Here is a 21990-nt window from a genome sequence, read left to right as displayed (position 1 = left end):
AACAGACTGCTAAGATCAATATATATATTGATACAATGTTAATGGCCAGTAGTTCTGTTCAGCTGCAATTGTGATTCTTGAACAATGTTGTTGGAAGTCTTCAGTTCACTCAGCCCATGGGACAAAATGGTGACCAAACCCATGAAAGAAAAAAAAAAGCGCCACTTATGAAGTCCTTCTGATCATTACCGTGTGGTGTACAAAAAGAAAAGACTTATTACTCTAAAACTGAAACAAAACAAAAAAAAACTAAAAGTACAAAACTTTGGTCTGCTTCCCTTCACTGGCTGCTTCGCAAATGTATCTCAGCCACACAGGGCAGAAGCAATCAGCTGTTTAAAAACTCCAACAACAAAAAAAATCTACAAAAACAGGTTAACCTCGCTCCTATTGAAAAAAATTATATCAATGTCATCAAAATAGGAAAGTAAAACCAGTACTCACATTTTGTCAGTCATTTATGTGGTAGCTGAACCTCTGCTCCAAAGGCACGTCAGCTTTTACCTCCCTTACTCTCACATCATACATATACAATGAGAACAACAGAACAAACACACTGACCTTAAATACAGAGTTAATCAAAAAAAAGAAAAGGAATCAAAACAAGACAAGTTTGAGCGTACTGTGTAACAGCGATAAAGGGCGTCCTTCATCGATGTAATGTCTAGCCCCTCCCGGTCTAATCCCTCCCCACAATAAATGTTCTCTCTCCCCAAAAACAAATCTTCACTGCCCCCCCAAAAAAACCTACACTCTATCTTTGTACTCTGCTCTCTGCAGCTTGTACGTGTGTTGGTGGGTATGTGTGTGTACGTCTGTGTGTGTGTGTGTGTGTGTACGTAGTGGAGTGGTCTTCAGAGGCTGGTTGTCTTGGGGTGTTAAGTGACAGGAACTAAGGGCGTGCTAGTTTAGGTTCATGGGCCTTGAGTGTCCCAACAGCATCCTTCACTGCGTGGTAAATGATGTTTTTCACCTGAGGAAGACGACAGGACAAGTCTGTTAAAACACTCAGAGGGCAATGATTTTTAAAATACAAATGAAAATTGGCAAAAAATAATTACTCATCACAACAAACTATCTAATCAAAGAATAATTAAACTAGCATGGTTTAGAGCAGGTGTTTAATGCTGTGTTAAGTTTGAATAACTGCAGACTGGACACATTTTCCTTGCTTTTGGCTATGCTATAAACCAAAATTCCTTTCATGATGCGTGTGATGGAAATGTACATAGTTGGCAGCAGCTCCTTCAGTGAGTCTCGTCGGTCTTGACCACCAGCTGTGAAGGCAGCTGTTGCGGAGTTCTGCATCGACACACTACGACTGTGTTTGTCGTAGTTCATGAATCATGTGTAGTATTTTCAGCATCAAATCAACTGCAGAATACAAAATTTGCTTCCGGTTTACGCCGACGTGCAGAGGACATGAATGGGTCATGTGATGTGTGCTTTTAGGTGTGACGATAAACACAGAGATCATTTCTAATACAGAGCTAAAACGGTTGTCTGGACGGAGAACCTTTTTCATCTTCATCTCTTTCACTTCACTATAAAAAAAACCCATAAACCAAATGCTTTAATCCAACAGTAAGCTACTAATAAACCTAGCCTGAATAAATGACTCTTCCTCTACGTCAGACCAGCAGACTACTGACACTGAAACTACATGAAACTACATGAAAGAAAAGCACACCAACCTGTAGCTTGTCTTCGTGGTTTGTATGAGTAGTGGAAAGGTGTCTGAATTCCTGCGTCAGTCTGAAACAGTGCCTCACGTGCTCAGGAGACACAAAGTCCTCCGCCACTTTGATACAGCTGTACAGGTTGTGCACCTGGGAGGGGGAGCAGAGAAATGAAAACACGTGTGTTTGTCGAGACAATATCACGCAGACATGAATCATGGAGCACTCATAGACCAGCGATGAGGTGTGTGTAGCAGGTTTTTCTCCAGTCTGACCTGGTGTGGAGCTCCAGCAGGGATGAACACAGCATCTCCTAAGAACTGTACAATGGCCCAGCCCTGGACGCCGTATTCTTCGTAGAGCCTGCGACGCAACGCCTGGTCCAAGTACCAGCTCTGGTCGTGAATGGGGTCGTGGTCTGGGGGGTTTTCTTGACCCTGCTCCTCTCCCACCTGACACAGATGTGGCATGAGGAAGTTGATTAATCTGAATCACACAATTGTCTTTGGCTGTTCCAAGAAACCTGCTGCCGATGCCTCGGTTTTGTACTTGACAGCGGCTACGTGCCGACATCAGGGTCGGGTGCTACTGACCTTGCGTAGCAGTTCTCGGATCTTCTCGGCGTCCTTGGCAGCGTAGATGTGCCACAGCGCTCCTGGTTTCTCCGTTCCCTCGTACACCCTCCGCTTCGTCATTTCATCCACATCGCCCTCCTCGATAGTGGTCATGACCTCTGGAAGACCAAACAAAAACACACACACAGCAAACGGGTCATTAACAGTGTCACTTTGATGACAGGATTTTATGGTAAGAGTTCATTCTTTAAGTGGCTTCTGAGCTGCTGAGCTGTGGTTGCTGATAATCGATCATTACTGAGACACTACTGTCTTCTGATGATTTCACGTTGGTTACTAGCTAAATGTATCAAGCCTCTATTCACAGACACTGACTTGCACTGCATCTCTCATCTATCACAGCATAACTCTTAATAAATCAATGAACATCCATCAAACTGTTGGCACAGGGCTGTAGTTCTCAACTGGTGGCACATGGGCCTGAAATTGGTCACAGGTCCATTATAGTGGACTGTTGGATTCTGGGCCCTAGTAGTTTAGTTGTGAAGTTGCTATTTAACCCGTGTCTACAGCTGCATCATGTGGCTGTGTTTTCCCCAAGAGAGCTCTGATGAATAAAAAACAGAAAGAAAGAAAACGTGCCTTTGGCACAACCTGAAAACACAGGAATAATGTTTCTAGTGCACAAAGGCATTGTAGGTTAAGGAACTAATACTTTGGGAAATCAAGGATGGATCAATCACATTTTCAGTATTTTTGTTGTGACTGAAAACAAAGATGGATCCTGTGGCTGGACCAGTTGAGAACCACCAGGGCAAAGAAAAGGACAAGTTACAGACTACACAATCACATTTACTGACACAACATTCACATCCACAGCCTGAGGTTGATTGTACAGAGCAGCAATTGTAGCACTACTGGCTGGAAGAGTTATATTAACCTCCTATTTTAAACCTGATTCACGAGTTATTCAGAAAGACTGTAAGTGGAAGCAAACACATCTATTTGCATGTATTTGCTTTAGTGGACCTGTTCCTTTGAGCAGCCCAAGGCCTTTTATCCCCAGTGTCTCTTCTCACTTTCTAATCATGTGCCTGCATTAAGCTCCGTGACCAGAGAGATAGCAGACATTATCAGTGTCTGTTCTGTGTGTACGCTGAAGCATTCATTGTCTATCGCCTGTTAACGACACCAGCTAAAGCACTAAAGATTATGAATGTCACGACAACCTGCAGGGAGGCCATGCCAAGTGACAAGTCTTTGGCCACTTACAATTCTCACTTTACCCTTTCAAAATGACAACATGTTGTGTTAGAAGTTGCTGCCTCACATAAAGTCATGTGATTACTGTAGCAGACTGCAGTGTATTAGCTCCACGTTTCTATATCTGCGGTGGTGGCCCGGAGTTGTTGGCTTGCTGCTCTTGTCAAACATGTTTTTTTTTAAGTATTGTTATAGTTCATGTTTGTGTTCCTTTTATAATTTTATTACCAAATATATCCATTTAGCCTGGTTGTATTGCTATCTAATAACGAGCTGTGTAAACGACGTCTGTAGGTTCCTGTGATGTTTGATTCGTTTTCCCCTGTGACCAACCAACCAATCAAATCTTGTGGCGCTTTTCCACTACACAGTCGCAGTACGGCACGGCACGGCACGGCACGGCATGGCACGGTAAAGGTGCTTTTCCACTACAGCTGAGTTCTTCTAGTTCCTCCTCAGCGGGGGCGGGGTTGTCGCTGGGCCGCATTGTCTCTCTCTCTCTTTTCGATCCTCCCCTCAGTATCTCGTTTTAGTATCTATTCACTCACTTGAATAGGCGGTACTAAAATAGTACCTGGTACCAGGTACTAGGGCTAGTGGAAAAGCAAAAAAAAAAAACGGGTAGAGCCATGTCGTGCCAAACCACGCTTGTGGAAAAGCGCCATTGGTCAACTAGGACTCTTCTGACCAACATTTGTTCGACTGTTTAGGGCACGCTAGTGAATGACAACAACATGCCTACTATACAGTAGGGGTGTCACGATTCTCCAAATCCTCGATTCGATTTGATTTTCGATTTTAGGGTCACGATTCGATTCGATTCTCGATTTTTTTTCTTTTTCTTACAGCACAGAGGCCTATGCTATTTTCAGACTAGTCTAGTCTACGATCATTGGTTTTATTCATCAAATTTTGTACAGTAAATCTTATTTCAAAAGATGGGCTACATATAAGTGATGCAATTTCCATAATGTATCACATTAGGCACTAATGGTCACATTTAATTAATTTCTTTACAATATAAAGGTAACATGCCCCCAAAAATCATGATCCTGGGGCCAAAATTGCCCCCAAGGTTTTGAAACAAATATATTTATATCTGTACATTATCATAATTTTATTTTCATTAATTTACCGTCGTGTCTCATTATTCTCCTGATGTCGGCTTAATGTAATGTAAACAGATTGCGCTGATACGCGAGAGTCATGTGACAGCGGGGCAGAGCTGCAGCTGCAGCGCTGCGATGGACCTGATGATCAGGTCCTGATCAGACTGGCGGTGGCCCACAGTCAATCAGTCCCGGATCCTCCACCGTCACCAGATCCCCAGAAAGCCCCCGCAAATAATACATCGACAAAAAGTGGCAAGTTGCAGCTTTTCGTCGGCTTATTATTTGCGGGTTTTTTTTTATTTTTATAACGTCTCTGCAACATGCGGCTCTCAGTGCTTGTCGGTGCTGTGTAGTTAGAGCTGTGTCTCCCTCCTGTTTCCCAGGTAGGAGGGGGACAATAGCCCACCAGGGCTGGGTGATAAAACGCTATAAATTGTGAAATAACTTTTCTTCGATAGAAATATGAGACGTGGTCGATTCGGTTTCATTCATCCATGTTTTGGCAAATAGCCAATGATATTGAGAGTTGCGCCGTGCCGAACCAATCATGTGGCTGGAATAGAGCCAGTCAACATGTGCATTTGTTTGGGTTGCTGCAGACGTGCACATCAGCTGACACCGCCGGTAGAAAAAAAAAGAGAGAGCGAGGGAGAGGGAGAGAGAGAGTTGCAGAGAATGAGTGAGTGTTGTCTCGAAATAAAAAGTAAAGGAGAACTCGGACCAGTGACTGACAAGACGCTTGGTGCGCAATGGGGACAACGGGCAGTTGTAGCTTTGCGTGCGGGGGGGAGGGGGGATCGTCGATCCTCTCTTTGACTTCGATGCTCGAGATCGTGACGTAATTTCGATCGATTTCGATAAAAAATCGAAATCGTGACACCCCTACTATACAGTCATACAGCTGGGTGTGTCTCAGTTACTGTGAAGAGTGTGAGAAAGCCTGCGAGGGGATTGGGGTTTGCCAATTCTAGATGCCCTTCATTCAAACTTTTCTCCCATGGTGTAAGGACCAGAGCACAGCTCACCCAGAACTAGCAGGAGCTTCAGATACCCCCACCACTGACATTACAGGAGCTCCATGCATGTGAACTCCATGCCAATTCATAGACTAGAATCCAAACACATCACACATTTTTGACCTGAGATACCCTAAGAAGAAGAAAGTGTGGAAATTAAAAGGGCAACAACAAGAATTACAAAACCATCTGTTAACTCGGTTAATGTGTCAAGAAAGGTGGCATTTCCATAGAAATGAAGAACAAAACATGCCCCAGTCCAAACTAAGAGATGGGTCCCATTGCTCTGGCCCCTACTGCACAGATGATAACAGAGGGATAGGGTGGAGGAGTGAAGAAGGGGAGTTAGTCAAGAAGAAGGGCATGCTACTTAAGTGATACAATTGAAAGTCTACAGACCTTTGCGTCCAGAGATATCTGCCTCTGTGAATGAGAAATTTTGGCACATTGTAAATGAGTGAGACCCAGTGGAGGGCCCTTTCACGGTGCTGTCCAAGTCAATCAAGCCTGGACGAACTGGAACAATATCAGCATGATGTTCAGAACAAAGCTCTGAATATATTCTACAAGATTGTTTGGGAGAGATCAGTGAGACGAAGGACAAATGAGTAATGTCCATGTTTGAAATTAGTTCCTAATTTTTACTCTGTGTGTCTTGCACAGGGGTGATAAAACGAAATAATTTGCATGTTATATTGTAAATCTAACTATTTACAATACAAAATGATGCATTTTGGGAATCATTTAGTGGCTCAATTAATGTTGCAGTGCGACAAGTGTGAATGTACGCATGAGAGAAAGACCAAGACAGACGAGGAGAGAGAGACAACCTGTATTTAAGTTCACTCACCGTGCTCCTGATTTCCGTCTCCTACGGGGATGCCAACGTAGACCATGACATTGACGGCATCAGATACATCCAGATGGAGGTTGGTGGTTCCCACCTTCCTGTCTTCAGATGAGATTAAACCTGAGGGGGAAACAGTGAGAGAGAAAATATGAGGACTAATACCGAATAAACCGGAGGAAAACGAGGGAAGAGATGAGGCATCGAAGCGAGTTGACAAGTGGAGTGTAGACTTCAGCCAATCCTTCTCACCATAGGCGTTGTACATCTTAGGTCCAAGGTCCGGACGCACAAAAAAGTTGGGCAGACGGGCAGCAAGGTTTAGACGACCGTCTCTTTTTGTGTACTCAGGCAAGGGGAGGTTGTCCATCAGATCATGGAACCTGGATTAAGTATGAAAAATTAATCAATTGAATGACTGATGGAATTGTGTGAAATCAATCAATATTGTAAATGTACCATGGACCAAATATTATACAAGTTTGAGTGCATAGAAGGATACCAACATGAGATACACTTCAATGAATCACCAGAATCCTCTAATGGCAAAAACCCATAAATGAACACAGTTGATTCCTGGGTTCCTCACCGTGTGGGCATCATGTCTCTGAAGTCTTCACCCGGAGGCCAATCTTTTAATTTCAACACCATGGGCTGCCCGTCAGCATCCTGCAGTCTCTCTGCATTCAACACACACACACACACACACACACACACACACACACACACACACACACACACACACACACACACACACACACACGCGCGCGCGCACACACACACACACACACACACACACACACACACACACACACACACACACACACACACACACACACACACACACACACACACACACACACACACACACACACACACACACACACACACGTTAGTGTTTGACTGATGACAGTAAAAGATAGATGATGAAATACATACGATTGTTACTTGCACATCAGTCCAAACAACAAAGAATGACTGGCAACATTTATTTAAATAGTTTGCCTACCACAGATTTTGCCAATACTGAAATTCAACAATTCAACTGTTTCTCTCACCCTCACAATTAAGTGGTTTACTAATTGTTGGTTGAGAACTCTCCGAGGTGAACTATCCAAAATAAGAGGAAACTGTATCAATTAGTCAAAAACAGTTGGAGTACTCACTTGAGATGACCTGGAAGCCGTCCCAGAAGTCTCGCACCTTCACATCAGAGATAATCGCACAGTTTCTACAGTTGACCAGGTCTACGTCCTGGTCCCCAAACTCCTCACTGAAGGCCGCAGGCATCCACAAATGACCTTTCAGACGTTTATGTATCCCTGACACCAACACAGGCTGGACACAAAGGACAAGAGAACGAATCGAGTAAAAGTTTAACTTTAGTTGCAAATTATGTTTCTGCTACATTTCATCGTTATCAAGTGGGAAACAGAGTTACGCTAATCCTGATTCTTACTTGTCCTTGCTTCCAGCACTCTCTGAAGATCTTCCAGTTGTTGCTGTTGCTGGGATCCTGTAGGCAGAGGAGCCGTCCGTCACAGAGCCAGGAGTGTGAGGTATGTGGTTCTAAAACACTAAGGCCCATAACTCCGTCTTTGCGGCCACCCAGTACACCAAGCTCGCCTCCTTCAGCGGCCCCAGAGCGGCGGCCTTCTGCCTTCTTGGTCTCCACCACTGAGGCGATGATGTGATCCAGGAAGTTTGGGAGGCTGCTCTTCAGCTTGTCACTCTGATGGGCAAAAGACGGTTTCTGTTATTCAGCCATGTGGTTATACAATTTGAGGCCACATAATTTCTTTGGAAGTACCATTTTTTGTTGTTTCCACTACAATATTTTCAATCCAAAAACTCTGGTTCTTTGCTACACCAGTAGATGGCAGTAACACAATTTGTAATCAATTCAGTTGATAAAATCAAACAAAATAAAATCGATTAAGAATACAAGATGAACACAAATATAAGATAAAAACAATAAAACAACTATAAGCACAAAATTACCCAAAAGATTTGTACATTTGGACCACTTCATAAAACTATGGAACAATAGAGGTTTTATACGTACGCCTGCTGAGGTAAAGACAGAGGGGAATGGTACGCCACTCTCTCCAGGACCCTGGGGGAGTTTGCCCGGTCCGGAGTTGAGCAGATCCCGCAGACTGGACCCTTCAGGTTTGGACTGTGCCATGCTGGAGCCCAGTAACAGGCTGTTAAATAATTTAGGGCTAGAAGCAGAAGGCTTTGACAGGGCACTGAGTGAGTCCAGGCCAAAGGGAGGCCGGCTGTCTCGATTCATCATGGAGCGAAGTGAACCGGATTCTGGAGGAGGACGAGAAGAAGATGGTGATGTAACTTCAACTCTAATACAGATTTTGACCTTCCATGTACTCGGATAAGGCAGACTCTGCACGGTCTCTTATCTACTTACCCTTGGTGTCATCCTTAGCTTTCTGTGTGGCCAAGTCTGCCAGCCAATGCAGAGCAGAGCTGTTGCCCTCTCCCGATGAGCGAGACTCCTTGGCAGAGGACTGGGTGAGGTTACAGGGCGAGGATGTACCGCTGGTGGAGTTACTAGTACTGCCCACATTCTCCCCACCTCCACTGTCTGATGGCGTTGCTGTTTGCGTAGGTTCTGTTTTAATGGGCAACGCTTCTCCCTCTGATTTTGGAGTGGTGCCAGTACCTGAAGCTGCAGCTGCAAGGCCGCCACCACTGCTCGTCGTAGACTGCTGACACAAGCACGACAAGATGTTAGAGCCTTCAAGTTAACGCTTAAGATTGACAAATGTTGCCACGGAAAGATGCTGTGACACAACAGTACCTGTGAAATCCCATTGGGAGCATTAGGACGCACTAGAGGCTTGGTGTGTCGACTGGCACAGGGACAATTTGCCTTAATACCCCACTTGCCTCTCGCTGAATGAACCATGTCCCCTATGTTGTAAAGAGCTAAAAGAGAAAGGTGATGAGATAATTACTTGTATTGTACAAATACAAACTCATATTTAATAGATGATTCAATCTGAATAAAATGTTACCTGTCCCAGGTATAATCTGTGTAGGCATTAGGTTCTGTGGCTCATGAGGTTGACCTTTGGCACATTTCAACCAAGAGAAAACCTCATCCTCCGGACCCTCATCCACATCTAAAGACACAAACATGTTTACCTTTGAGTTTCCAAAGCTTGCCCTTTGTGTTTCAACCTCAGAACACATTGTCTATTAACTTTGTAAACATAAATCAGTTATTTTAAGAAAAACTAAAAAGAATAAAACACATAAAAGAAAAGGAGTAATGATGTGATCTGGTTATTTTAACGCCACCATGTTGACTCACCTTCCCTAGGTGTGGTTCTGCGGAGTCGATAGCAGTCCAGACACACTCCAAAGCCACACTTCCGGCACACCCAGTGGATGTTGAACAGGGTAGTCTCACACACGTCACACATTTCTCTGACGCCTCGCACAGCACGTTTCCACGCCACTTTCTCTGAATAACAAGAAACAACAAAACAGGATTATATAAACTACAATTTCTGACAAGTTGAATGTTGAGACCAATTGTAAGGACAAAAGCAAAAGACAAGACACTAAAGAAAAGAGGCTCAGACAACATCAACAAGATGCCTTCGCACTCACGGTGAGGTTCAACCATCATCATGGCCTCTTTCTCGGACATGACCAACTGGCAGAACTGGTCTCCCACATTGGCCAGGATGTACTTGGATGTATCGAGGTCAAGCCCCTCTTGGACAGCTGGTGCAGGTAGCCACAGTCCCATCGCCATGGAGTCGCTCTGCTGGGGACTCAGGAAGCCTTCCACACGCAGGACACCTTTACGAGTGAAAGCCAACCTGGTCACAGGGGGAAAAACAAACCAAACAACTCAGTAGCAAATCAAGGCAACATCTGCTCTGATAACTTTTCTTTTCCATATACACTCAAACACACAGAGTGAGACAATATTGCAACAACCAGCATATAATCCACACCTTCTGAAATGGAAGAAACGACAGGATACATTTGGGTCATCGTCATCGTCGCTCTCTTCCTCTGTATTCCGGTATTTACGGTAACGCTCCAGGCGACATTCACGACACTTGTGCAAGTGAGGGGCCACGTTGATGCAGGAACCATCCTGAAGGAAGGACTCACCCGACTGCTTCAGACGACGCACCTTGCTCTGGTCTTTTAACACCGACTGACCCACTGGGAGAAAAAGGTTTTTTTTTTTTTTTAAAAGAGTATTTTATTCATACAGCACTTTTCTCAGAGACAACTCACAAGGTGCTTCACATTGGTTAAAATACAAAATCAAAAACAATAGACAGAATTATAGTAAACATACACAGAATAAATTACAGTAAATAAATTGATCAGATAAAACAGTGAAATACAACAATAGCATATTACTGGAACGCGCACCTAAACAGATACGTTTTTAACTGACTTTTAAAAATATCGTCCGAAGAGACGAGTTCTTAGCTCAAAAGGTAGCGTTAACTTGGTTATTCAGTTTTTTGGCACAAACGATTCAGAAGGTTCTTAGTAGGGATGGGCATTTGAAGAAATCTTTTTGATTGATCTTCGGGAAAATTAACGATCAATTATCGATTAATCGGTATTATTAATATTAATATGAATATTCATAATTAAAAACAAAATGCGTGCGGCTATGGCGTGTGCCAGTAATCCAGGGCAGTCCCCGTGAAGGAAGAAGGTCAGACAACAACGTACACGGACGTCTGTGTGCCTGTGCTTCACCTGTAGGGACGGTGCCGGTGCCGGCATCATTTAGGTTAAAAAAAAAAAAAAAAAGCACCGTTGCTCTGCCTGGCTCACCTGCAGCTGAGCTGTCAGAGCAGCTCTGCTGTCCCTCTCTCTTCAGCCTCGTGTTTGGCTGCACTTGTACAAAAAAAAAATCACAAGCACTTTCAAACTGTGAAAGCGTGTGTTTTATTGTTTTTTCTGTGGCCAACACACCGCGGAGCAGCGCTCTGATCAGCGCAGCACAGAAAAGAGAAACAAACTATGCAGGATATTTACCTTAAGTTTCATTTTAACCGTCGTTAAACAGCTTCGGACTAATTGTGATGTTAGATAAATGACTTGTAGCTTGTAACTCACAGAGAGAGTGGAGGCTCCTTCCACACTGCTGCTGAAAACCAAACCTGCTGATCAGAGCGGGCGGAGCCGCGCTGTCACAGCTCATGTCCGCGACACAAGCGCCCCGTCATATTTAATGAATTATTTCACTCTTAAACCATGTAATAATAATAATAGGCCTGTATAATAATACTTTTATGGAGTTTATTGGTTGTTATGAAAAAAATAAACCTGTGGTTTATTTCTCCATGACAACCTCTGACCTCTACATGATCCCTTATAATAAATCGATAAAAAATTTCCGTGATCGATAAAATTCTTAACGATCAATAATCGATCATCGATTAATCATGCCCATCCCTAGTTCTTAGCATGTATGGGACATACCTTTGAAAGGCTTGTTGCGTGGACGGCTCTTAGCGGCCCCTTGCGCTTTAGTTTTCTGCAACATGGCTCCGTCCTTGGCAGCGTGTGGAGGTCCTCCCGGGACTTGGCCCTTCTCGGGGCCCTCCTCGTTCTCGCTCAGGTCCGATAGATCGCTATTGCTGCTTGAGTCTGAGTCATGTTTGGATGACTGGCCTCTTTCCTCCAGGGTGAACTTCTGCGACTGGCTCTGGTCAAAGGGTACTTCCTCCATTCCCCCAGGGCCAGTGTTTCCAAACATGGGGCCGCCTGAGGTGGATGTCGGCATCTCTCCAGCCTCTTGCTCCTCCTTGGTCGCGGGCCCCTCACTCTGCGGTCTCTGAGATGAAGCAGGTGTCGGAGAGGAGGAAGAGCTCAGTGAAGCAGCTGCTGAGTGCGTTGGGAAAGGGGAAGACAGAATCCCCTTAGGTGGCTCTGCCATTGTGAAGAGGTTGGGCTTGCTGTCCGAGGCAGGACCCAAGGTCTGCGGCTCTGCCCCACTGAGTCCAGCAAAGGGTGTGTGGGAGGTTTTGTCCCCATATGCCAGAAAAGGATTAGTAGGCTCTTTGGAGGCTTGCAGAAAAAGGTTCTGGTGGCTATCTGAAGCATTAAAACCAGACTGCAGTCCTAAGCCCCCTGCAGAAGTCCCATTATTACTGCTCTTCTTGGAAGTATTTTGGGATCCAGAGGCTGCGGTCAGACCACCACCACCACTACTTAGACCAGAGCCTCTTCCTCCTGCGGAGCCACCCATGCCCTGGAAGGTTGATGATGATTTGTTGAGCACACCATTTCCCGTTGGATGGGTCTCAGGCACTTTGGGCTGTTCAGGCTTTTTCAGCCCTTCAGTGGAGGATGCAGGCTTGAAAAGGCTTGGGGGCTCTTTACTCAGGCTCTCAGACACTGCGGTGAAGTAATTTGTGTCCTTGGATTGGGTCTGACCAGCAGCTAGGCTTGGACTGGAGCCTGAATTCTGGGTCATGCACTGGAAAAATAAGTTTTGGTCTTGCTGGGATTGAGCCTCGCTCTTTGCCCCACCAAAGCCAAAGCCAAAAGGCCTGGGAGCGTCCTGGGAGGTCGTGGTAGTGGTAGGAGCTCCGTTGGTCTGAGAGGTAACATCTCCAAATACAGGAGCAGCTGGCACAGCCTGAGGCAAACGAAAACCCAAGGCAGTTTTAGAGCCCTGAGAAACAAAACAATACGTTACAGTAAGAGGAACAACAGCAGCGACAGATTCACACAATCGTTCTTCTGACAATATTAATTTTCTTACCTCAGTCTGGCTTCCCCAGGTGGATCCTTTAGGACTGACACCTGCAGAGGCAGAAAGTGCCACGCTTGGGACGCTGTCATGTGACCAAGAAATGGTGACAGGGCCCGGGGAAACAAGAGCAGCTGTTTTAGAAAAGCTCGACTGGGAGGCCTCCTCTCGGTCTGGCTGGGGGGATGGGGAGGCCTTGGGGGCAGGGGCACCGGGGACCAGGCTTGGCATCTGGCCTAGTGAAGGGAAAGATGTGGTGGAGAACGGAGAAGGGGCTGGTTTGAGGGGGGGAGGGGTGGGGGTGAGAGTGACGTTGGTGGTGGAGTCCGCCGCCCCTTGTGTGGAGAGTGAGCGACCGTTTTCTTTGACGTGGGCCGGGTAACGAGGAGTGGCGGCGTTTGATTGGTCCTTCGAGTTGGCGCTGGGGGATGACACTCTGCCCTGAGGAAAGGTTCCTTCTGAGGAGCTTCCGTTTTTGGTTGTGCTGCTGACTCTCTCGCTGGAGTCTCCGGCCCAGATGCCCATCCCTTCCACCGGGGTTTTGTTGGAGTCGCCACAGTTTTGTGCCTCAGCTCCCGCGTCTCCTGCTCCTTTAAAACGTTTCAAGTTCAAGTCATCGTCCCCCTCGGAGGCAGTCCTACGCCTGCGTCCACTGTCGCCCTTCATTGTTTCGCTGTCCTTTCTTCGCCGCCCGTTCTTACCAAGCTAAAAACGAGTAAAGTGTTAACGTAGTGTTGTGTTTAGAGGCCATGCTATCGATCCATTTAATTCAAACCAACTGCACAAGTCCAGTTAGATTTGTAATAACAGTCTTACCTCCTCCTCTGCCAGCATGACGTGTATCACACGAGGATCTACGATCTGATTTTCTTCTCCCTACAGCAAAAAGATGTCATGTTAGTGGCGTCCTTAAACACCATGGACAGAAGCTATTCAGGCAAAGAAAAGAGCAGAGTTTACCTTATCCAAGGTGATCTCCATGATGTGTGAGATGGGGTCGTGCTGGGAGACCAGTCCGAGGGCCCAGCACTCCTCAAACTCTGGCTGGTACACACGAACCCTGCGTCCTTGAATAGTGTATGAACCTGAGGGCAACGACGGTGAGAAACCTTTGAGTTACATTCATGCAGCTTTCATACAACCGTGGGAACAATTTCAAAACAACCGTAGAAAAGGCATGATCATGATCAAATTAGATTCAATTACTTTTCTATCAAGAGTGAAAGGATCACCACCAATAGCTAAGCAATATCAGCAGCATCAGGCCTGAAACAGTATCCTACAGTACCCATGTGACAACTATTGCAACTGCAGCATCTATACTATGCTTGATCAACAACAGTGATATGTTAATAATCATGATATTGATGGACTATCAGGACTGCTTCACATCTTTTAAATAGATCTGATGATTAACGCCAGGTTTAAGTATTTGAAATCAACAGAAACCGATGTTGCTAATTTGAGCAGGTGCTAAAAATAAAAAACATTACATATAGGAGATATTGTGAGGATAAAATCCCCCAGAGAACCCATGATGGCGGTAGAACGAGAATACAACAAAAAGGTGAGTAAACGTGACGTCTCACCCTTTCTGAAGATCTCTTGCAGTTCAAAGTCAGTGTGCCAGCTGGAGATGGCAGCCTGCAGAGTGGGCTGCTCCAACAGCAAAGGGTGCCGTATGTGTTTATCAACCTGTACAAGGACATAATGCACAGCGTCCTGAAACAGTTCAAACTGGACGGCCATAATGTAGAACACAATGTGTGAAACCAAATATTAGATGTGATGAAATATTAGATGTGATAACACCAGAACACAGACTTGTTGTGTCTTAAAGTAAAAAAAAAAAAAAAAGTTAGAGGGTGTTCAGTTTACAGTCATAAGAAAACAGTTTGCAAGAAGAGAGGTTGGATGAGAAATGAGTATTTCTAGTATTAATTGAATTAGTAGTAATAGTAATATGGTAAAATATTTACCACAAGGTTGGTGTTAGTTCTGTGTATTTCTTTTAGCACTTTAGCAACACTATGAAAGGATTAAGAAATACTCTGAAACAAACATACACACCTCAAACCTCTGGACAGTTTTGTTATCAGGCAGGAACTCAAATTTCTTGCTTCCAAAATACTCCACAGGAACCAACGAACCTAAACCCACTCTATCCACAAGGGAGCGGAAGACCTGAGGAAAAAAGACAACACTCAGTTCCTTGATCCAGTTGTTAAATAATTAAAGCCTGTATTCAATTCAGCAGCAAAGGGACAACAGGAAAACTACCTTAGTGCATCTACACAACTGACTCAAACATAAACCGAGGCACCGGCACAGGAAAATGGCCATCAGCCCTCAGCGTTTACAGAAACAATCTGCGACTAGTTATAGGCCCAGACTGGGTAAAATATGTGAACCCAGGAAGATTAAGGTTTCTAACATAAGTTTGAAGAAAAGTGCACATTTGATTTTGTAAGTAATCACAGTGACCTGGAAAGTCACATCAATTATTTGTCAACTTATTCCCTCCGACAAATTTAAAAGTATCAGTTCACATGTGCCGTCTTCCACAATTACACGTTCCTACGCCATCTAACCATGCCACAGGTCTTACCCAAACAAAGAAGTTTAGGTTACTACATGAAACCATGATTGCCAAATAGGACTGGGTGTATCTGGCGGGGGCGTACTTTTGCTGATGCCCCACCTCAACCAGTAGCCCTGGTCCTTTGCACTTTTGCTCACAGCCACTGTCCCAACTGATCGATCACTCACCAGAGCGGGCCAGGCAGTGGCCGTTGCTGGGGCTCCAGTCGTCCCAGTAGCATCGCTCCGATTGGCCCAGACAATAGAGTCTTCCACCAATACGGCTTTCACTCCCACATCATACACCTGCACCCAGGAGCAACGCTGCAAAGCATTCTCAAACTCCACAAAGACCTGCAGGTGGACAAAAGCAGGACATAAACACAAGGACTTTTCAGAGGAAACTTATTTTAGAAAAACTCCAAATCTCCAGTTCAAGCTACAGTAGTATAGTTTAGTGAATTTACTTGGACATGTGTTCAACTGAACTTCTTCTGGGTAGCATAACTCTAGAAGACAGAACTAGTAAGCTACTATCTGTCATTGCAGGAGGTGACACAGATCCATTTCATCTGTCAAGATTTCATGAAGCAGCTCCCTGAAAATTTAGTTAACAAGCTAGTCAAGTATTATCTGTGTTTACCAGTAACCCCCTCCGAGAGCACATTTCATAACTGTGACACTTAGGGAGCATGTCCCCCAGATATCGACTCAACTCTTGACTCTAATCTCTTCTGGCACCAGATACTTCAACCACCTCAATGCATCATCGTTACCAGAGCGATGGCGATTGTCATACTGGAGGTAAACTACAATAACTAACAGACATGTCGCTTGGCCTGCAGGTGGGTTCAGGACATAAAACTTTGCACAATGACAACTTAGTATTAATGAAGACTCTATTTGATAAATCAGGGGTCTAGCCCTAGGTTTCTACTTTTTTTGCTTGGGAACTATGGAGCCAAAAGCACGAGGGACTATCCACGACTTTTGTGTGAAAGAAACTGATAAAGTAAAGTAGATTGGAGGTGAGGCGATACAATGCAGTGGAAAAGGTCAGTTAATTAAAATGACAATATTAGAAACAGAAAAAAATGCCTTTTTTTGTTTGTAAAGTTTTCCTGACGTTCCATTCATAACAATGTGACAGCATCTGCCTACACCTGTGGTAAGTCTGCATGTCATATTCTGTTTCAACATGATTATTCACAACTTTATCTTGCGCCCATTTAATATGAATCCAACTTCAGAGAGGCCTGACACTGCAAGAAAGATGTACAACACGTCAAGTGACATCACATTTTTCGTGGAGCGAGGATGTGACTGACTGGCTCACATGAACAGATCCTCTTGGGAGGATCTCAATCATTAGTTATCGTGCTACTTTGGTTAAAAAAGAAAGTTGATTTTATTATTGCAATGGCAAACACAGACCTCAGAGGAGCATTGTTGTTGTCCACTGTTGCTGACTTAATGCAAAGAAAATCTAATTCATTCAGGATTTAAACACTGTTTTACAAGTGTTTTATGTATGATATATTTTGTAAATGCACTGTAGTTGTTTTCAAAAGTGGCTCCTCCTAGGTGTTATTTAATTTGAATTAAGAGGATGACATGAACGCACCAGGGGGCTCAAATTAGTCATGAATGGATTGTTATTATTGTTTTCTACAAACATCTCAGTAGGTATAATTCATCCAGGTTAGGGATGCACATGATTAACCATTTAACCGTTAACCGATGACAAGAACGTTGACCGATTAATACCATGGGTTAATTTTTTTCATTTATTAGCTCCTTATGTCATCAACTCATGGGGGCGTGTCTACACGTGCAGACTTCCACATGCCTTCAGTCATATTTCGCAGCGAAAAGTTACACTGGAGGACTGACAGTATGAGCCAGTTATGCAGCGTAGTGCCCGTGAAGGAAGGGCAGACAACAAATGCAGCCTACACGGACATAGATGTGCATCTCCTGTAACAACGGCACTGCTTCAGCCGGTTCACCTGTAGCTCACCTGCAGCTCCACAGACGAGCTGTCAGGAGCTCTGCTGTTCCTCTCTCTTCAGCCTGGTGTTTGGCTGCACTTTGTATAAAACAGTTTAACATTGGAAGATCTAACCGCCATAGCGCGATCAGCTGAGCCAGAGCACAGTGGATGTGGTGCTGCTCAGCTGTTGCAAGCAGCACGTGTGTGTGTGCTTTATAACGGCAAAAAAACATTGTCAATCGCCCCCGCGAGCGTTTTAATCTTATCGGTTAACGGTTAATAATCGGTTAACAAGCGTTGGTTATCGGTCAGAAAAAAGGTTCAAAATGTGCATCCCTAATCCAGATTCATTGAGCATGTCTGGCCTTATTTCAGAAATACCCAGCTTCACATTGACAGATAGACGGACTGATAGTCTTATAGGATAGTCACAGTCTTATTAGTAGGTTGCTGAGAATCAAAACTAGTTTGACCACCAAGAAGCCTAAAAGACATTAAAAGATATTATAAGAATTTGTCGCAATTACTACAACCGCATCAAGCATCCTCTTTTCTGTGCCAAAATAACAGAATGAAATTGGTATGCACAGATTAACAAAGGATAATCTGATTGAACAATAAACACCTTACTGTTCAAAATTTAAATGAACTACACAAGGTTTTACTTCACGACAGAGTGCGAGATTGGTACCTGGGACGTTTAACTTAAGTTTAACACCTCTTGTTTCTTTCTTATTCTCACAGCACTGAAATCTTGATAGTTTAGTTTTGTTATTTTGTGGATATGAGCAAGCTAAGTAAAAAGTAAAACAAAGCAAACACATTGTGTTCGACTACAGCTGTTTGATAGAGCAAACTGTGAGAAGCTTTTCAGCGTCAAAGCAGATTTGTTTAAACTTAAGGGAATTTCTTGAAATCTTACTAACACCACTGATACAACATACTAACTAATGACCCACTTGTTTAGCTACCACCTAGTTCACTGTGGTTATTTGTGCTAAAGATGAAAAGTTTCAGTCAATGGTGCTACATAGCCAATCTGGGTCTTGGTACTCCTTGTAATTCGCTGACCACCAAGTTGAATATAGTTATAATGCAAACTTTTCACAATTACGTCTGTGGACCATAATATTGTCTTTTTAATTCATATGAAGATGAGCATGCCAGGTTCAATTTACTCATGCATTTATTTCACTCCAGTGAGGAGACTAACCAACAGGCGGCTGTTTCAATAAGAGGTTGAGTCAACATAATCCCTGTTGAACTCCAACAGGTGTCACTGTGTGTTTCTTTGGACGTCTGCACAGGTAAAGACACCAACAACAGTTCACCTACTGGCTGCATAGGTGGTATGGTAAGTGTATTTTTATTTCTGCATCGCAGATCTGCACATAAATGACCATGGTTACGCATGAAGGACGTACAGTACTATAAGGTGGTCCCACAGTCTTAAAGTAAGGGGTAGTAGGTAACACTCATAAAATCAGTCATCCTCGTATTATTTTTCACAAATTGTTATGGATTTAGTCGCTATGTTTATAGTTATTTTTCATGAGAAAAGCTCTGGCATTAACTGTGTTGTACTGTGTCTATAATAATGACGACTGTGTCATTATTAAATGGCTAAGATTATTATCACCCAGCTGTACCCAGGACATTTCTGCTATTTTATTCACCAACCACCAGATCTAGCCTCCTTAAAAGGCTTTAAAAGTTGTGGCACAAACAGGTTGTCACGCTGGTTATTTGACAAGCTCCTGTTAGACCAGAAAACTGGCATTTACTCCGACGGGTTGAGATCAGGTCAAATTCAGGAGGGGGTGGCGGAAATTAGAGAAATAAACTTTGGCATCACACACATCCTGAAAATGAAACAAGTTTTACTTCTTAATTTCTTAATCTTCAAAATATATGGGAAATATATTGTGTGTAGGAGACTAACATCGGAGAGAACGTGTTTCTGACTGAACCTTCATCCTTGTGCAGCAATGACTCTATTAACCAGTTTTATCATAGTTCAAAATAACAGGACATACAAAACTAATTACACTCACGCAAAAAGACACTTTCGCAACAAGTTAATACCATTGATGGATTTTTTTTTACCAATAATCAACCACTGTGGTAAATGCACACCTCAGAAAAGAGAACCAGTCCTATTCTGCAGGAGACAAACCAGCACCCTCTCATTTTATAGGAAATTATAATTTTGTTTTATCCACGAATAGAAATTTCAATCATGCATTAACCCAGAGGATCATCTTTGATTCCTTACTTCAAAAAATATATTAATGGTTTTTGTTTAAGAAAAGACACAACAGTCAAAATGGCATGTAAAATGTATTTAATCCTCACCCTGCCTACTTTTAAACTAGACGACTTTAGTGATTGAAATCCTGTACAAATAAAGTGTTGGCCTTAACTTTAATGTTTAACCCACTCTTAATTCTTTTAACCATTACTATCAGGTCTGTACTTTTATGTAGGTCAGTCACCACCCCCATTTGTTTAATTCTCACTCAGACGACCCAGCAATTTTGCAACCGTGCACAATGTTAACCAGACATTTCTTGGGGATATAACTTTTATTTATTCAAGTTTGTAATGAACTACAAACTTAAAAAGATTTCACAATATGAACACGACAGTAAAGTCTTAGACATCCCTGGTTCACCCTCGTTTGAACTTGTGAGGCCTTTAACTAGACTAACGTGAGCTAATGCTCTTATTCACTGATGTTTTACACCGATATAATACAACGTCGTGATAGTTTAATGAAATGTAACGCATCTGCGCTTCGATAATTATTGCTACGAGGTAATTATTTACACGGCTAAAGCCAAGTGTAGTGTGTAAAAAAGCTTTTTTTAAAACGCGAACAAAGCAAAAGGCCAGAAAATCCACGGCCTCGAGTTTAGCTTCGCCCCGCTGCCTGCGACTTTTAGTTAGCTATTATAAACACGGGCTCGCGTTTATTTTCGACAAACGCCCCGATGTTGACGGATGAAACGAGCTCAGTAAAGTAGAAAAAACACTCCTAACGCCTGGCACGCGTTGTTTTATTTGTACAGGTGGCTGTCTCGGCTCTGCACTACGGCATCATTTGTATGTAAACACTGACCGTCAGCCCTGCAGCAGTGGTTGTTGTTGTTGTCGCCTCTCCTCCGCTCACCTCCGGGGCGGCCAGGCCGATCACGCTCACCGCCCGCACCGTGCCCCGGAGCCAGTCCCGGGCCCAGGCCGCCTGCTCCGGCTCGGGTCCGGCAGCAGACCGGCCGTCGTCGAGCAGCAACAGCAGGCGCTTCCCCACCAATTCAAGAGAGTCCCCCATGGTTTTGCTCGCAAGCTAGCTGCCTTCAGTGAGCCACCATGAACAGTGTAACTTCTCCGCCCGGGATGTGAAACTCAGCAGCGGCGGAAGACGAGCGGAAAACGGCCGCACGAGACCTTTTATTCACCGTTAGCGCCACGCGAGGTCTTGAGTCAGCCGGTGCACGTAGCGGCGGACCGAGTCACGCCGGGGATTCACGGAGTCGAGATGTTATTGTCCTCGGTGCTAACGCGACTATCCTGCTCTGTCCGCCATTGAGCCCTGCAACAATCAAACGCACTCCTCGTCGACAGGCAGCAGGCAGCACTGCGGACGGAGGCGCCGAGCGGCGGCGGCTGTGTGCGCGGAAACAGCGGCCTCCGGCGGCGGCGGCGGGGAACGACAGGCTCAGCGGCTCACACTGTGGTGCGCCGTGGTGGGATGCTTTGTTTTTCGAGATTTTCCGCATTACAGCAGAGGTGGATCAGCTCGCCTGAAATTAAGAAAAAAAAAAGTTATGTCGCTTTTATTGAATAAAACGTTATAACCCATTTATAGCTTTGGGATACATATTAATTATATTGATATTAGTTTCAAGGATCTGAATATGGCCGATATATGGAATAACCTACAAAGCTGTCTGAAACGGGATCATCTTATTTCCTTTAGATAGTTTTAAAAACTTACTATCAAATGTTCTACAACCTGTATGTAATTGTGGATCATGACCTTGATGAATTTGTATATTGAATAATTGTGTATTTTGTAATCAGGGTGTCATTGAAAAAGAGAGCTCGCTCTCAATTGACCTTCCCTGAATAAATAAAGGAGAAATGAAAAAAATAT

General features: G+C 44.1%; 1 protein-coding gene across 3 annotated transcripts; it reads right to left on the bottom strand.

The window, feature by feature from the left end:
- Positions 1–6: 6 nt before the first annotated feature.
- kdm3b (lysine (K)-specific demethylase 3B) lies at positions 7–21492 on the bottom strand. Of its 3 annotated transcripts, none has more exons than XM_083980567.1 (25): positions 20956–21492; positions 16031–16195; positions 15332–15445; positions 14851–14956; positions 14222–14346; positions 14078–14137; positions 13274–13966; positions 11986–13183; positions 10485–10701; positions 10132–10346; positions 9830–9982; positions 9531–9638; positions 9314–9441; positions 8921–9221; positions 8558–8811; positions 7952–8224; positions 7659–7830; positions 7082–7172; positions 6745–6875; positions 6496–6615; positions 6045–6068; positions 2273–2412; positions 1955–2131; positions 1695–1829; positions 7–973 (listed from the first exon to the last, which is right to left on the bottom strand). In XM_083980567.1, exons 1-25 carry the CDS (start codon positions 21163–21165, stop codon positions 893–895), a joined length of 5391 nt encoding a protein of 1796 aa, XP_083836693.1. In that variant the 5' UTR covers positions 21166–21492; the 3' UTR covers positions 7–892. The 3 variants fall into 3 exon arrangements, with proteins under 3 accessions (XP_083836693.1, XP_083836694.1, XP_083836695.1); XM_083980568.1 differs by having other exon boundaries at positions 8921–9218; XM_083980569.1 differs by having other exon boundaries at positions 11986–13147.
- Positions 21493–21990: the final 498 nt, after the last annotated feature.

This window comes from Trachurus trachurus (assembly GCF_905171665.1).
Source record: "Trachurus trachurus genome assembly, chromosome: 10".
NCBI classification, from domain to species: Eukaryota; Metazoa; Chordata; class Actinopteri; order Carangiformes; family Carangidae; genus Trachurus; species Trachurus trachurus.
Note: the sequence above shows the minus strand (reverse complement) of the source record. Positions and strands in the feature narration are given on the sequence as shown.